Source organism: Anoplophora glabripennis, unplaced genomic scaffold, assembly GCF_000390285.2.
Source record: "Anoplophora glabripennis isolate ALB-LARVAE unplaced genomic scaffold, Agla_2.0 scaffold565, whole genome shotgun sequence".
NCBI classification, from domain to species: Eukaryota; Metazoa; Arthropoda; class Insecta; order Coleoptera; family Cerambycidae; genus Anoplophora; species Anoplophora glabripennis.
In genome coordinates this window covers 2,926-19,917 of record NW_019416824.1, presented here as the reverse complement: position 1 = coordinate 19,917, position 16,992 = coordinate 2,926, and the positions used below count along the sequence as shown (strand labels likewise).

General features: G+C 32.9%; 1 protein-coding gene across 1 annotated transcript; it reads left to right on the top strand.

The window, feature by feature from the left end:
• The first annotated feature begins 9,020 nt into the window (after positions 1–9,020).
• On the top strand, positions 9,021–13,127 carry LOC108909213 (zinc finger autosomal protein-like). The gene is made up of 5 exons (XM_018713473.1): positions 9,021–9,137; positions 11,546–11,845; positions 11,902–12,170; positions 12,474–13,045; positions 13,123–13,127. Exons 1-5 carry the CDS (start codon positions 9,021–9,023, stop codon positions 13,125–13,127), a joined length of 1,263 nt encoding a protein of 420 aa, XP_018568989.1.
• The last annotated feature ends 3,865 nt before the right edge of the window (positions 13,128–16,992 follow it).

The following is a 16,992-nucleotide window of genomic DNA, read 5'->3' as shown; positions in this document are numbered from 1 at the left end:
TACAAATTTAAGCGTTTTATGTAATCAAATATTTTTTATTTATGCAGTATGAGTAATTTCATGTGCTATCTAACATGAAACTTAATGTATCCCAAATTTTCAACCTGGAAAAACCTTTAAAAACTGCCCCTTTGGATGAAAAAAATTTTTTTTCAACTTGAAACGTTTTAGTCATGCATTTTTATCAAATTAAAATTGATTTCTTGATTAAAAAAACTTTTTTATCGATTGCAACTTTTCAACCCTCGAAAAATACCCTTTCTTTCGAAAATAAAATGAAAAAATATTATTGAAAGAGTAGAAACATTTTAAATGTGCATTCGTATTAAATAAACATTTATTCCCTTCTTATAAACTAATTTTGGATTGATTGCAACTTTTCAACCCTTATTAATTAATACTTTAAATAACTAGATAGATCTCACAGGGTCAAACGACACTTAGAGTGTACGATAATTTAATAAACAAAGAAATCTAAATAAAAAAATTAGATAAATTTGGAACAAATACACTGAAGATGAATTTTTTGAGACAAAACGTCTGAATCTGGTTAGGGCTGAGGCAGTACAGTATTGGGGGTCATGAAGGCTTGCAACAAATGCAATAAAATTTGCAGGGTTGTATTTAAGAAAATGAAGTTGATGATGGTCCTGGAGAGACGAAACGTTACATATAAAAATTGATTATGCCATTCGATAGAGGGCAAAAAGTTGCCACGAGAAAGTGTTCTTCTTTTTTCAATATCACCTCAAACAAAGCTGAAATGAAACAAAAACGGATTTCCAAAATTTCAGAGGCATAATGTTGATCCCCTGATTACGCAACTTTGCCCCCATTTAAGCTAGTTCGTATCTCTTACCGTTTTCGAGATCCCTGTAGTGAGAAGCGAATTTGTAACAGCCTGTATATGTGTGTGTGTAAATGTGTGCGCGTGTGTGTGTAGTATAGTGTGTATTATAATATAGTACTGGTTTATTTGAATATACACATACTAAATACGTATATATATACAAAAAAGATCTAAATGCTTCAAAATTCTTGTTTGACCTAAATTTTCCTAAAATTATCACCTATACACGTGTTTATTTTTTTGACCATAACTTCCTTACTTTTAAAGATTTTTAATCGCACAAATGCTCATTTTGCAGGGAAATGTAGGGGCTACGTGAACTGTCGAGTTGATCTTTTTTAAGCCCTTCATTTTTAAGTTTGAAGGGTTTAAAGGGCTCGAAAAGGGTGGTTCTCTCATTCATACGATAACTTAAAATGGCGTTATCTCGATTAATATTAATTTTAGAGGAATAAAAAATAAAGCAAAATCTTCAGCAAAAATAAAGCTACATTTTTTTACTCTTGTATTTTTTTCGTACATCCTTTAATTTTTATGTTACAGCGTAAAAATCGATTTTTTCAAAAATTTGAAAAATGAACATTTTCAAAAATTAAGTTTTTTTTCTAAATCATGCTTTGTAAGTGAGCCAAAGACCCAGAACATATTCTTAGAACATAAATGAAGAAATCTGTAAATGGATTGCATTTAATTTTAATTCTGTCGCCAAAGGCACTGATTTGTTTATTAATTTTTTCTTAAAGAAAATGAGACTATCATGTTATTTCGATCATATTTCCGTTAATTTTGATTCTAAAGACTTTTAAAGCAGCTCATTTTAAAGGTTTTTCAAAGCACTTTAAAAAAAGTTGAAATAGTTTTTCCATAATATTTATGGTTTTGGCGTTATTTAACGTTAACTGGTTCCAATTTAGTTTTTAGCTAACATATAATAATGTTTAAAAATCCATAACTCGGTTTATATTGCAATTAGAGAAAAACAAAATAATGCCATTAGATTTGTTTTTTATTACCTTTCTTTTTGTTCATTACAACTTTTTCGTTAAATCCAATGGTTTCAGAGTTATTTGCAAAAAAACTGTCCGAAAACAAGCACTTTTTCAGTAAAAAATGAACATCTTCAATGACGAATTACTCGGAAAGTATTGGATAAAACTTTATATAACATTTGTTACTTAAAATTGATTCCTCTATCGATTCCTGTGGTTATTTTGCGCGTAAAAATATCCACCCCCCAAGAAGGGGTGGGAACCACCCCCAGGGCAAAAGCACACTTCGGCACTAATATAAGTTTTGTTCCTTGAGGCATTCCTCACATTCAGTCAAAATTTCACGTCAATCGGTTCAGTTATAAAGAATTCGGAGGTAAAAACCCTGAGTAACTGGACTAATAATCATCCGTATTAAAAATAATTTAGGTACTTACCAAAAAATTCAGTAATTTTTAAACGCACAGGTACAAAACAAACTACAGCATATGCTCAAAATGTCCACCGCCATTTTCGATGCACGCGCGACGCCCTCGAATCCAATTTTCGCGCACCCGCTGGAAGACACCTCAAGAAAAGGAAATAGTGGTCCGCAAAAAACACTCAGACACGGTCCAATTCCAGATATCAACAGAATTGCGTATTGCTGACTAGACACCTTAGTACCTCGTGTTATTCGCTGTGCCGTTGTCGCATTGCTCGATATGAATTTTATCGAATTTTAAATTTATTACAACGCTAATTATTTTTTAGAATTAAGCATAAAGAAGTTCAAAAAGTGATAAACATTATATTTTATGGTATTCTATGGAGGCAGTTATGTCGATGTTCCTTAATTAATCGAACTTTTGTACGTCAAGTTGCAGATTTTGATAATTTTTTTCCCGGAATTGGTTGAGTTTAGGACCCATGTCATATAAGGTTTTTTTGTTTATTTTAATGTATTCTATCGTCTGTTAAAATTAAGGCAGTCAAACTTCCAACACCCTGTATAATTAAACAGTCGTACAGCATCACTTGAATTATACAAGGCAGACACGTGTATTTTTTAAAATATGCAGATTTGTTATGTAACATTTTTTTCTGGGATGAAACCGTCGAAGAGATATTGGCCTCTGAAGATGAGTGTTAATTCTTAATGTAATCAATTAAAGAAGGCCCTTTTCTTTTCATATTCATAGTTTTTTTATTATAAACAACTTTTACACACATAACTTTTTGTATATAAAAAAAACGTCAGCTATGACAAAACTATCAATAAACTGAAATTATACTTACAGATCAATAAAATCAGTGTTGTCAATATGAATGTACTGCAACTAACATTAATATTAATATTTCTGCAATGCCTTAACATAGAGCAACCAAATTTGCTTTTGTCGTTATCTTTAATTGGTACAAATACGAATTTGTTGGAAGCCCAATATGGGCTTCCTCAAAATGATATTGATTTTTTTATGAGTACAGGAAATTTAATTTGAAACATTTCCTTAGTCTTACAAATTTTTCGAAAAACTAACAGTTTTTGAGAAAATCGGGATTTTGTGAAACAACGTCATTACTAATTGAATCGGACAAAAAGTAAAGTACCTATGCAGTTTTACGACTAGTAGGCTATGATTTCATGTGTCATTTTTGACGTTTACAAAAAAGTATCAAGAAATAGTAATTTCATTAAATTAGATTCTTTATTTTGTTTTTAACATATTAAAAAAGGAGGAAGCTTACAAACAAAACATTAACAAATTCAACTTTAACCGCATGAACTACCGATATCGTTAATTAGCACTATAATAACTGTTGAAAATGGCCACCATTTTCTCTAAAACATAAATTTCTGCCTCTACTCTGCGCGATAACTGTGGATCATTTTTTATCGGGTTGCATTTATTATTTATGCCATTCCATAAATCTGCTTCAGATACAATCGGTGTAAAATAAACAAATTATTTTTTAAGCTCCCCAGAGAAAGAAATCACATTTATTTAGATCTGGTGATCTTGGTGGCCAATTTTCTGAACAATTGTTTCCTCGTCCTATCCGTCTATTCGGGAACTGCTATTTCAAGAAGTCTCGTACATTAGCACTAAAAAGCGGTGGAGCACCATTGTGCACAAACCAAATTTGACGTCTTAATTGCAAAGGTAAATCCTCGAGTAGCCCAGGTAAATAATGATAAAATTTCGCCATTCACCCGGCTTGGTAGAATAATTGGCCCAACCAGATAACGTCCGACAATACCAGCCCATAGGTTTATTTGAAAATTGCGAGAAATTATAGCATGTGGATTTTCATCCGAATATTCGTGGAAATTATGCAAATTTGTGATTCCTCTTCGATTGAATTGACTTTTCGATTATTTTCTAATAAACAGTTAAAATCTTGTTTCAGTTAATACGGTTTTTCTTGAAAATCATAAAAGTTTTTTAAAATGTAACAAGAGTTAAAAAATTTTTAAATCAATTCTACTATGAATTAATATTATTTTTCAATTTGGTCAATGAAAAAAAAGTTCGGTACAATTTTATGCCGTCATCCCCAATGAACACCATGTAGTGCTTCGATTAACTTTAAATCATAGTCAAAGAAGACCAGTAATAAACTTAAATCATGTACCAAATTTGGTTCTTCTGCCATAAAGTGTTACAGATATTATTTTTTTTTGAAATTTAAGGCCCCACTTTGGGGGCTAATAACTCCTCAGGGGTACAACTTTCTATATAGGTAAGTTTGGTTAAATTACAATATTTTGGACATCCCTACATGCACCTGCCTCATGTCTGTTCTTATGCGGGATACCCTGTATATTTTTCACCATACATTATCCAGAAAGTTTTTTGGGTAAATTGTGAACAACCCTGTATATTATATCCTCCATCTGCAACTGGATTAATGAGGAAATTGGAATCAACACAATAAAAAAATAGTAGAATCTCTTTATTAAACAATTCAGCAGAGCTGGGTAATTCCTGGTGAAAAAGTAATTAGCAATTACAATTCCCTTTTTTATCCTGTAATTGTAATTGTATTTAAGTACTTTTTTTTGTTAAAGTAATTTGGAATTGTAATTGCAGCAAAATCGTTATAGGAATTGTAATTTGTAATTATATTATTTGAACTATCGAATTACAAATTACTTCTATAAGTACAAATACTTTTTCTAATTACAATTACTTTTTCTAATAATGATAATTACTTTTAAGATCATGCGTATTGCGTAAATACGTATAGACTTGCAGACTTCTATTATTTCATTTGAGGAAAGCCTTGTGCCGCGTGAACAATAAAAAGTGATTTGGTGAATTAACCTCAGAATTAACAGAGTACATTTTATTTTATTATAATTATTATTAATTTAGAAAGTATACGAAGTAAAAGTATGTTGTCTATAGCATCAAGTTTTATAAAAATATATATTATGTATATATGTGTTACTGCTCTTATTTTGAGTTGAGAAAACTGCTGGTTCGGTTACTTGTTCGATTCGTAATTTTTTTAATAATAATTATTGCTTTCCAGTCTATCCAAAACTACTGTATTCTATATTTTGCAAATGTACTAACAATCAAAAAAAGAGCATCGGGTCGAATTAATTACCTGACCAATAATATAAAATTATAGTATGAACTGAACTAGTTTAAATTATTAGATTAGGAATAAAAATATAAAAATTCTGTATTAGAAAATGAATAAGAATAATCTTTTCATTTTAGTATCAATTCTAATAAATAATAGAACGCAATATTACACAAAACACTTTTAATTTAAATTTTTAACTTATTTTTTCCTTTTTCTCTGTTTGGTCACTATAATTTACTTTATCATAAAAGGTAATTAGAAAAGTAATTAGAAAAGTAATTGCTAAATCCATTTTCCATGTAACTGTAATTAAATTAATATAATTCCTTTTTTAAAGAATATACTTTGTAATTGTAATTAGTTCCTTTTTTTAAAGTAATTTGTAATTGTAACTATTTTTAAATTACAAGTAATTACCCAGCTCTGCAATTCAGTATAAAAATATTTCAAACAATAAGAAACAAATAACATACAACATAAAATTTTTCGTTGGAAGTGCACTTCACTGTTCGACCTCTTCTTCTTTAAAACTTGCATTCTTGCTCTAATCTAGGTTTGATTGTAGTGACAGCATTTTTGTAATTACGTGTTACTCACTAACCATAACTAAGTGATAGAGATGGGCAATACGGATCCATTTAGTGATCCGCGATCCGCATTTTGCGAAATATATATAATATATGTATATATGTATAATAATATATAATATATACAGGGTGTCCCAGAATAACGTGTACAACGGAAGATCACAGATTCATGGACTCAAAATAGGCAGATTTAGGTCAATTCACTTATATCCGAAATCGCTTCGTTTGGCCGCTAGATGGCCTCAAAGTTCATGAAATTTTTTTGAATTTTGTAAATAACTTGAATACGTATTAATCGATTTTGATTATTTTTGGGATGTGGACTTTTGCTTTCAATCTACACATTTTGGTTTTATACAGTGTTTTTTAGAACTTTTAACTCCTACAAAATTGATGTATGGTGATAATATCTGTTCATAACTTTTTCCTCTTTCGGGCAATAATGACAACTATTTTTAATTCAATAGTTAATGCCATTTGGAAATTTTTGGGCCTCTTGTAGAATTTTGATTAAATGAACGGTTTGGGTACAAAAAAATATTTTTAAATGTATACATTATCTTGCCACCCATACTACAATACTTGACAAAGTGCTAGAAGGCTCTGATTTTGTAGGTTGACTGTAATTTCGGTTTGAGTGCCACTGCTTTTTCTTAAGGTAAAAATCATTTTTGAAAGGAATGAGGATTTCAAAAATGATTTTTACTTGCAGTGGCGTAACATATTTTTCTTCAAAAATATTCAATACAAAACCTGTACAGACGCCACTGGCAAATATAATAAAATTGTTTGTACATTAGAAAATGCATCTCGATGAATAGAAGGCGTGTGCCAAATTTGAAAAAATATCTAGGGTAATACCAAAGTTATCGTAAAAAATTGTTTTTTCATAAAACTTTAGCACCCAGTAGTTTAAAAATTAAGACTTTTAGGACATATGTTCATATGAAGTTTTTTTCTTAAAATGGACCCAAAAATAACTTCCTTAAATATTAGCACGTTATTAAGAAACACACTGTATATGGGGCATTCCACGCCAAATCGACCACTTTTAGCCCTGACCCCTTTCGATTTGGCTGAAACTTTTTTTATTGTTTTCTATCCCATTGAAAACTTCCCTTCAAATTTTTTCACCCAACTCAAAAAACTTACTAATTTTTGAAAAGAAATAGCTTTTTTTTTAAATAACCATAACTTTTTCAAAAATTGAATTATCGGGATGTTTTTTTTTCAAAATTTTAGTCTTTAAATGTACTTTTTGAAAAAAATAGAACAAAAATATCTGGACCTATCTTCATTGTTTTTTTTTTCAATTTTCGAAAAAAACGAAAATTTCTCCGAGTACCATTTTTGAAATTTTTTTTTTCTTACAAAAACTGATATTTTTTATAAATCCTCAAATTTTTTTAGAGTGGTGTTTTTTCGTTTTATATTTTTTTTATTGATCGAAAAGACATTTTTTTTTCAATTTAGCTTATTTCACATAACACCAATTTGAAAGTTTTTGAAAATATATATAGAATTTTCGAGAAAACTGAAGTTGCGTATTTTTTGGTCACATAATATTAAATTGAAAGAGGACCTTACCATTAAATATTCCTAGATATTCCGTCTACCTCCTCCAAAGCTCCTTAGACCAACTTGAAACCTGGTGCAACAGGTGGAAAGTCAAAATTAATCCCAACAAAAGTTCGGCTATCCTTTTTACCAAACGAAAAATCCCACAAAACCTTGACAGACTGACACTATCCCAGGAACCCATCTCCTGGAATCGACAAACACGATACCTGGGCGTGACGATGGACCAGCGTCTCACGTGGAAACCGCACATCGTGGAGACGGTGGCGCGAGCGAAGACCACCAGGGCTAGGCTCTATCCCTTACTCAAAGGTGGAAACACCCTCAGTTTAAGGAATAAGCGAACGCTTATCAAGGTGGTACTTCAACCGCAGCTAACCTACGCCTCCACGGCGTGGGGTCACGCGGCAAAAAGCCACTTAAAGTCATTACAGGCTGTGGAAAACATAGCCCTCCGCACGGCCACCGACGCGCCCTGGTACGTAAGAAACACTGACATATTACGAGACTTACAATACACAAACGCTACACAGACAATAAGACAAAACGCGGAGAAACGATTTGACGTAGCCGCTAGACATGACAATCCCCTCCTCAGGCAAGCCGTTGACTACGTACCCGACGTGACCGACAAACACAAAAGACCTAGACACCAACTTTTTGACCCTGGGTGACCACCCCAATGACCCCCCCCCTGCCCGCTAACCTTTTCTGTTTCAGAGACAGCCAGGATCAAGAAACGAAGACAAAGACACACACACACACACATACACACCCCCCATACCCTCCTTACCCCTCCCCTCCCGCGCTAGCCTAAGGGCCACCTTAGCAAAGCGCATCCCAGGCTGCATAGCCGCACTACCCTACCCAACCATACCACACATAAACATGACACTACCCCCGGGGTTTACACAGACGAGCCGGCGAAGCAAGAAGAGCGCCAGAAGAAAGGGCCCTAGCCGGCGGGGCCCAGCCAGGACAAAAGGAGGTCCCACAAAGCGCCTACACCGGCCGCATTTGCGGTCGGGGTAGACGACGGATGGGGCCCACCTACGAAGGCTGTCCAGGCCTACACGAGATGAGGCAGGATAAAGAGGGATAATCCCCCTCGATCCCAAATCATTGAGGCCTATTTCTAGCCATGGAATAATGGCGCGTACCATTAAATGAGCTGAAGACATTTGGCTACCAACAGTATTTGCATTTAAGACTATAATTTTAATTTCTTACGTATCACATGAAACAGAATTAGTGTTCTGTGATGTGTACAAGAAAAATTGTTATGTGCAACAATTATAGACGAGATTTTACTTTTCTTGTTGTCCCGGTAACAGAAGAGGAAGAAGAACAATAATTGTCTATTCGAAGTATTCATTGAGGTTAAATTACCAATACAAGTTACGGTTTTATATTTACATTTCAAAGAAAATTGTTGCAATGACTTGTGTTCAAGAAACTTCGTGCAAGCTTTGCCTCAAAACTGTAACTGTTAAAGGTTTTGAGGTAATAGACAACGTTACTAGAGATATTTTAGATGTTCTTTTGCTGAAATTGGTAAGTTATACAATATATGTATTAGTTCGGGGTCGCTGATATGTATGGAAACGGGCGATTATCTCCTAAAGTAAGATAGCTATCGAAAAATCATAAGTTTATGGTTATTTTAAATCTATTACAATAAAGAAAAATTAAGTATACAGGATCAGTCAAGAAGTTATGACGAAACAAAGTTGCTTTTTCTTTATTGGAACACCCTGTATAGTATTCCATATTTCAATTCTCGAAAATTCTTATAGCACATCGTGTACCGAAACTGAACCATTTTCGAGATATTGAACTTTGAAATTATACAAAAATATTTTAGTCCATCAAGTTACTTTTGAAAGTTTTTAGCTCCATAACAACGCCCCTTGCTATTATTCAGACAAAACACTAACAAAAATTTATCGTTCGTATATGGACGGGAATAATTGGAAACTACTTAGTGGGACCACGTATCATTGCTGATACTTTAAATGGGGATAAATACCTACATTTACTGCAAGAACACCTTAACCCGTTATTGGAAGACGTCCCTTTAAATATTTGGAATAACATGTGGCTTATGCCCGATGGTGCACCACCCCATTTTAGCAGGGCAGTAAGGGCTTATTAAAGTACCATATTTCCCGATAGATAGTAGTCCTTTTCCGTGTCTGCCTCGGTCTCCTGACCTTAATCCTCTCGATTTTTTTCTTTGGGGCCATTTTAAAAGTCCTGTTTATCAAACTCCTATAAATAGTAGGGAAGAATTATTAAATCGCATAATTATTACATACGCCGACATCATGTCAAAAAGGAAAGATGTCAAATTTGGCAACACTGTCAAAGATGTATAAATTTAAATGGATAATATCCGTTTAAACTTGGAAAAGAACATTACCATGAGTTACTTTAATTGCCCAAATTTCATTGTTGTTAGGGCGAATAACTTCACAACGAAACTCGATATGAAAAATTTTTTTATGAAGTACTACAACTATTTCGAGCTCCACTGTACACCCCTTCCTGTTTGACATGACCTTTCCGGACGCCCGCACATGTATACAGCGTGATTTCACTTTAAATACAGAAACTGCAAGACTAGATTCATTATCAAAAAATAAGTAGAGTTTGTTCTATAAACTTTTTTCCTGCGCGACTCGGTATTCGAGACACAAGGTATTAAAGTTTACAAAAAAATATGTATTTTCTGTCATATCTTCATAATGCGCTGACGGAATGGAATGAAATTTACTACAGCGTATTCATTTAATTAGACCTTTTATTGAATTTAAGGTTAACCCTGTGGCTTTAACCAGTGGCGTGCTACTGGAGGTGCCGCTCCATTTTCCCAAGGAAAAGAATACGCCACTGGCGGTTTTTTGTAAAAATAATTAAGGTACTGTTACGTTAAATGAATAAAAAATGTTTCTTGGTGTTTTTCTCCTGGTTTTAACCAGTGACGTGCGTCTAAAGCGTCCGCCAACTTTTCCCCAGGAAAGAATACGTCATTGGCGGTTTTTTGTAGAAATAATTTTATTTCTGGAAAAAATATCAAACTATATAATAAAAAAAACATCAAATAGGTCGGGTATGTAATTAAGCCCTAGAACAAAAGTTCAAAACGAAATGCTTCAGCATCGATACACTTTTGACTTCTTCTAATGAGGCTATTTATAGAGGAACTTATCATGGCATGATTTTCTCTGAGGAGATTACAATTTTCCTCTATTCTTTGCCACAATTCCTCTCGTGTTTATAAGCCCAACAAGGACTGCAGCTTCAGGAATAAATAAACAAAGCTAGTTATAATACTAAAACGAGATCATCGTAAAGCTTACCAACTGATAATGCAGACAAAAGAACCAATTTTTGCAGATGCATGTGGACTAAATTTGCGCGTTATAGTCGGAAAATAAATCTTCAAAACGCCTGCTACTATTAAAAAACACCAAGAAACACTTTTCATTTATTTAACGTAATAGTACCGGAATTTAATATTGTTTCTACAAAAAACCACCATGGCGTATTTTCTTCTTGGGAAAACGGAGCGCAACCTTATCAGTAACAGGCCACTGGTTAACACTGCAAGGTTAATATTACATTCAATAAAAGGTCTAATTAAGTGAATACGCTGTAGTTAATTTCATTGAAATCGTTCAGCGCGTTATGAAGATATGACACAAAATATAATTTTTTTTGGAAATTTGAACATCCTGTATCTCGAATACCACGCCCCCCCACCCCAGGAAAAAAGTTTATAAAGCAAACTCTACTTATTTTTGGCAACGAATCTATCCTGCAGTTTCTGTATTTAAAGTGAAACCACTCTGTATATCTCAATTAGCACACCTCAACACATTAGAGCGACTTAACAATAATTGATACTTTCTACAAGTTATTTTCTTTCTCTTCAGTTAAAGTTGCATATTGTATTTCAGAAATTTGATAGCGACGGCAAGGAGGTTATATGTAACGTTTGCAGAAGAAAGTTAAACGCAGCATTCGAATTTAAATCAATTTGTCTGAATACCGATTACACAATTATTCCATATGTGGATTGTGAAAAAATGTTACAGCTCGATATAAGAGACGTGTATACGAAGGAAAAGACAAGCGAGTCAATGGATATTTCAGATAGTCAGAAAATATGTCGATTGTGTATGCAGCCAGTAGAAAGTGAGTTTAGGTGCATTTGTGAAGAGGAACATGAAGCTATCGAGAAATTGGCTCCTGCAATGGTATCAATGATATTAAATAGTTAAATTTTTCGCATTTTAATGAAACTACTTTGCAGAATATAAATATCATCAAAGATCCCGTTGTATGTAAGGAATGCTTTGATTCTGTGTGCACCCACAACAGTTTCCTAAAAAATTGCTTGGAAATACAGGAAAAAGTTATAGGTATTTTTAATAGCGCAGCAACAGAAGGTCAGATAGATACGTCACCATCTGATTTATTCGTTAAGACTGAAATCCAGGACAAAGAATTCGATATCAACGAGATGGAAATGTCAATCAAAGCTGAAAGTATCGACATAAAATCTGAAGATGAGGAAAGGAGGTAAGAGAAGACTATTTTAACAATAATTTAAAAGGTAACCGTATAAATCCAGATCTTATTTAATTTTGCATCTCTTGCTTTAATTTCTTGTATTTCTGAGGGTTTTCGCATAGTTAATTATTTTTAACATATTTTCAATAAAAATATGATCTCATTGTGATCAAAAATTTGATTTATACAATAACAAAATTTAAATAATGCCCTGTGGAGCTCATAAACTTATAATTGCATTTGGAATAACCTATAACCCCTTAGAATTAACACCTCGCTTTGGAAAATACCCTGTATATGTAATTTTTTCAGCGACTCGCTACTGCAGAGCTCCGATAATGATTCATTCGAGAAGAGTGTCCGTAGAGATGCACAAGAGGATGGATGTAAACATGAGAATAGATCGACAAACGAATGTAACACAAAAGTCAAGCAGGACGACAAAGTATTTTACAAATGTGATAAATGTATTTACAAAATTGGAAGCGAGAGCTGTTTTATAGCACACCGTGCAATACACGAGAACGATTCAGAGGCATATAAATGTGAAGCATGTGAGTATAAAACTGAAAATAAACAATTTTTTCAAAAGCACCGGTTGAGTCATAAAGATCCTTTGGAAGTACGTATGCACCGATCCGGATCATTTGATTACAAGACAAAGCACAGATGCGAGCTTGCTAAGCGTCAAGTGAAACACAAAAACGCATCTGAAGGACGATTGTACAAGTGCGACTTTTGTGATTTCAAAACAAAGGAGATAGTCAGCTTTAATAGTCATTATATAAAACACAAAAAGTCAAACAATAGTGTTGAATGTGACTATAAAACCAAATACACCGCATTACCGAATAAGGACACTTTACAACTGCCCATTTATAAATGTAATGGTTGCACATACGAATCAAAGAATAAGAGAAACTTTACCAGACATCAGTTGACACATAAAGATCCTTCGCAGGTTGAAACGTACAGGTGTAATAACTGTGATTACGAAACTATATACAAGAGTTATTTCAAACAACACCAACTGAAACATAAAGATCCTTCGCGGGTTCAAATGTACAGGTGTAGTGACTGCCCCTACGAAACTAAATACAAGAGTGCTATCGAACAATACCAACTGACACATAAAGATGCTTCACAGTTTCAAATGTACATGTGTAATCACTGCGATTACAAAACTAAATACAAGAGATATATGAAACAGCATCAACTGAAGCATAAAGATCCTTCTCGGGTTCAAATGTACAGATGTAATGACTGCGATTATGAATCTAAATACAAGGGTGCCATCAAAGGACACCAACTGAAACACAAAGATCCTTCGCAAGTTCAAACGTACAGGTGTAATGACTGCGATTACAAAACTATATACAAGAAAGATATCAAACAGCACCAACTGAAACATAAAGATCCTTCGCAGGTTCAAATGTACAGGTGTAATAACTGCCCCTACGAAACTAAATACAAGAGTGCTATCAAACAACACCAACTGACACATAAAGATGCTTTACAGATTCAAATGTACAGGTGTAGTGACTGCCCCTACGAAACTAAATACAAGAGTGCTATCAAACAACACCAACTGACACATAAAGGTGCTTCACAGGTTCAAATGTACAGGTGTAGTGGCTGCAATTATGAATGTAAATACGAGGGTACTATCAAACGGCATGAACTGAAACATAAAGATCCTTCACAGGTTCAAATGTACAAGTGTAATCACTGCGATTACAAAACTAAATATAAGAGATGTAGTAAACAGCATCAACTGAAGCATAAAGATCCTTCTCAGATTCAAACGTACAGGTGTAATGACTGCGATTATGAAACTAAATACAAGGGTGCTATGAAAAATCACCAACTGAAACACAAAGATCCTTCGCAGGTTCAAATCTACAGGTGTAATGACTGCGATTACAAAACTATATACAAGAAAGATATCAAACAGCATCAACTGAAACATAAAGATCCTTCGCAGGTTCAAATGTACAGGTGTAACGATTGCGATTATGAAACTCCATTCAAGAGTTATTTCAAACAGCATCAACTGAAACATAAAGATCCTTCGCAGGTTCAAATGTACAGGTGTAATGACTGCCCCTACGAAACTAAATACAAGAGTGCTATCAAACGTCACCAACTGACACATAAAGATCTTTCTCAGGTTCAAATGTACAGGTGTAATTACTGCGATTACAAAACTAAATATGAGAGTTATATCAAACGCCATCAACTGAAACATAAAGAGAAGTGATTATGAATTCAAATTATATCTCTCCTTTTGTTTTCTTAAATACTTCTTCTTTTGGTTTTATATTACGATCACGGATCCTTATATTAGAGATTTCAATACTAATGAAATTGACACTTATCTGAGTATAAGGAAGTTCTTAAGATCAATAGAGGAAATATAAATTTTAAAGTGCTTCATAATAACATAAGAAGTATAAACAAAAATATTAATGAATTTCGCCGTTACTTAGAACAACTCACGGAAATTCCTGAATGTATTATTCTAACAGAAACTAGACAATTGGACGATATACACTTATTTAATATACCAAGTTACAGTATTGTATATAACTACGGAACAATCTTGCCAATGGAAATAAATTGATTCTAGCCGAGATTCAGTTTCAGCAAAAAAATATTAGTATTTTAGCTGGGTATAGATCACCTTCTACTGAGCCTTTGGAGTTTGTGCGAGATCTGAAACAATACTTTTCAAATAGCAATTTGGATAAGGCTGACTATTTTCTGTTTGTGGGTGATATAAACATTAACATACTCGAAAATGAACCAAGTGAACACGTAGGAGAATATCTGAATAATCTGTGTGAATTTAATTTTGTTTCTGCAATAAATGATTTTACGAGAGTGACAGAAAATAGTCGGTCTTGCTTAGACCATGTTTTTATTAGGACTAAATGTGATTATGAATACTTATTACCTTTTGTGATAAAAACAAAACTAAGTGATACTTGTTCAAATTATTTTTGAAACTAGTAAGATTTCCAAAAAAGATATAAAAATAAATAGAAGAGTTGACTATAAAGAACCTAGTGAAGGCATGAACCAAATTAGTTATAATGAAATTTATTAAACTAACAGTATTGAATCGGGTTTTGAGAAACTTCTATATATTATTACAAAAGAGATACAAAAATCTACTTACACTGTAAGGAAATCAGAAAGGAAACGCAAAAGTTGGATTACGCAGGGTATTATTAATTCAGTCAACGAAAGGGATAAAATGTATAACCAGTTATTGGAAAGATTTGACATTAATTTAAAAAATTGTTACCTATTTTATAGAAATCGTTTAAATAATGTAATTAAATCTGCTAAGATGAACTATTATAAAAATAGAATTGCGCAAAGTTCCAATAACAATAAAGCGATGTGGGAAAGTGTGAAGGAATTAACTTTGTCTAAGAAAATATCAAGGGATGTTCGATACGTTAATCACAATGAAGAAACTATAAAAGATAAACAATCTATGGCTGACGTATTTAATAACCATTATGTTACTGTGGGTCAAATATTGGCAAGTAAAATTAATAATCGGCCAGAAGTCAATCTAACATCAAATTATTTTAATTATTTTGAATCCATATTTCTTAAACCAACAACATTAACTGAAATAAATAATATAATACAATCACTCAAAAGTAACAAGTCACCTGGTGAAGATGGAATTACAGGGGAATTATTAAAATGTATGGGTAGCCCAGTCGGGTTGTTATTAAACAAAGTTGGAAAGAATTATATTTTCTACAAATTTGATCTCTTCGATTTATTCGCTATAACCAATATTTAAGGTCCTACGCTTGCGGTAAAGACGCGAGCGTAGGACCTTGCGGGAGTTGGTTTCAAAGGAATTGTTTTTGCTCAATATCTCGGCCATTTTCAACTTTACAACAAAAATGGTAAGGACTTAAGTTGTTGCAAATGCGATTTCCTATAACTTCTTTTATTACAAATTTTATCGTGCGGTCGATATTTTTCAAGTTAAGGGGGAAAATAGTGACAAAGTATAATTATTGAATTATCTCGTTTGTTATTGACTTTGTTTATGTACATTTATGTCATATAGTCAGTAACAAACGAGATAATTCAATAATTATACTTTGTCACTATTTTTCCCATTTATGGTAATAGTGTTTCTATATTATGTATGAATCACTATCTATAATTTCGGCCCTGGAGTATAGGTGGTAGAACATATGTCCTAAAAGTCTTAACTTTTGAACTACAGGGTGCTAAAGTTTTATGAAAAAACATTTTTTTATGATAACTTTGGTATTGCCCTAGATATTTTTTCAAATTTGATACACGCCTTCTATTCATCGAGATGCATTTTCTGATGTACAATTTAATTATTTTTGCCAATGGTGTCTGTACAGGTTTTGTATTGAATATTTTTGAAGAAAAATATGTTACGCCAATGCTTTTTCTTAAAGTAAAAATCATTTTTGAAAGGAACGAGGGTTTCAAAAATTATTTTTACTTGCAGTGAGGTAACATATTTTTCTTCAAAAATATTCAATACAAAACCTGTACAGACGCCACTGGCAAAAATAATAAAATGGTTTGTACATCAGAAAGTGCATCTCGATGAATAGAAGGCGTTTACCAAATTTGAAAAAATAACTAGGGTAATACCAGTTATCATAAAAAAAATTTTTTTCATAAAACTTTAGCACCCTGTAGTTCAAAAGTTAAGACTTTTAGGACATATGTTCATATGAAGTTTTTTTCTTAAAATGGACCCAAGAATAACCTCCTTAAATATTAGCACGTTATTAAGAAACACCCTGTATAT

Coding starts and splice junctions, on each gene's coding strand:
- LOC108909213 (XM_018713473.1), top strand. CDS start 9,021: ATGACTTGTGTTCAAGAAACTTCGTGCAAGCTTTGCCTCAAAACTGTA. Junction 9,138..11,545: donor ATGTTCTTTTGCTGAAATTG/GTAAGTTATACA, acceptor ATTGTATTTCAG/AAATTTGATAGCGACGGCAA. Junction 11,846..11,901: donor AGAAATTGGCTCCTGCAATG/GTATCAATGATA, acceptor ACTACTTTGCAG/AATATAAATATCATCAAAGA.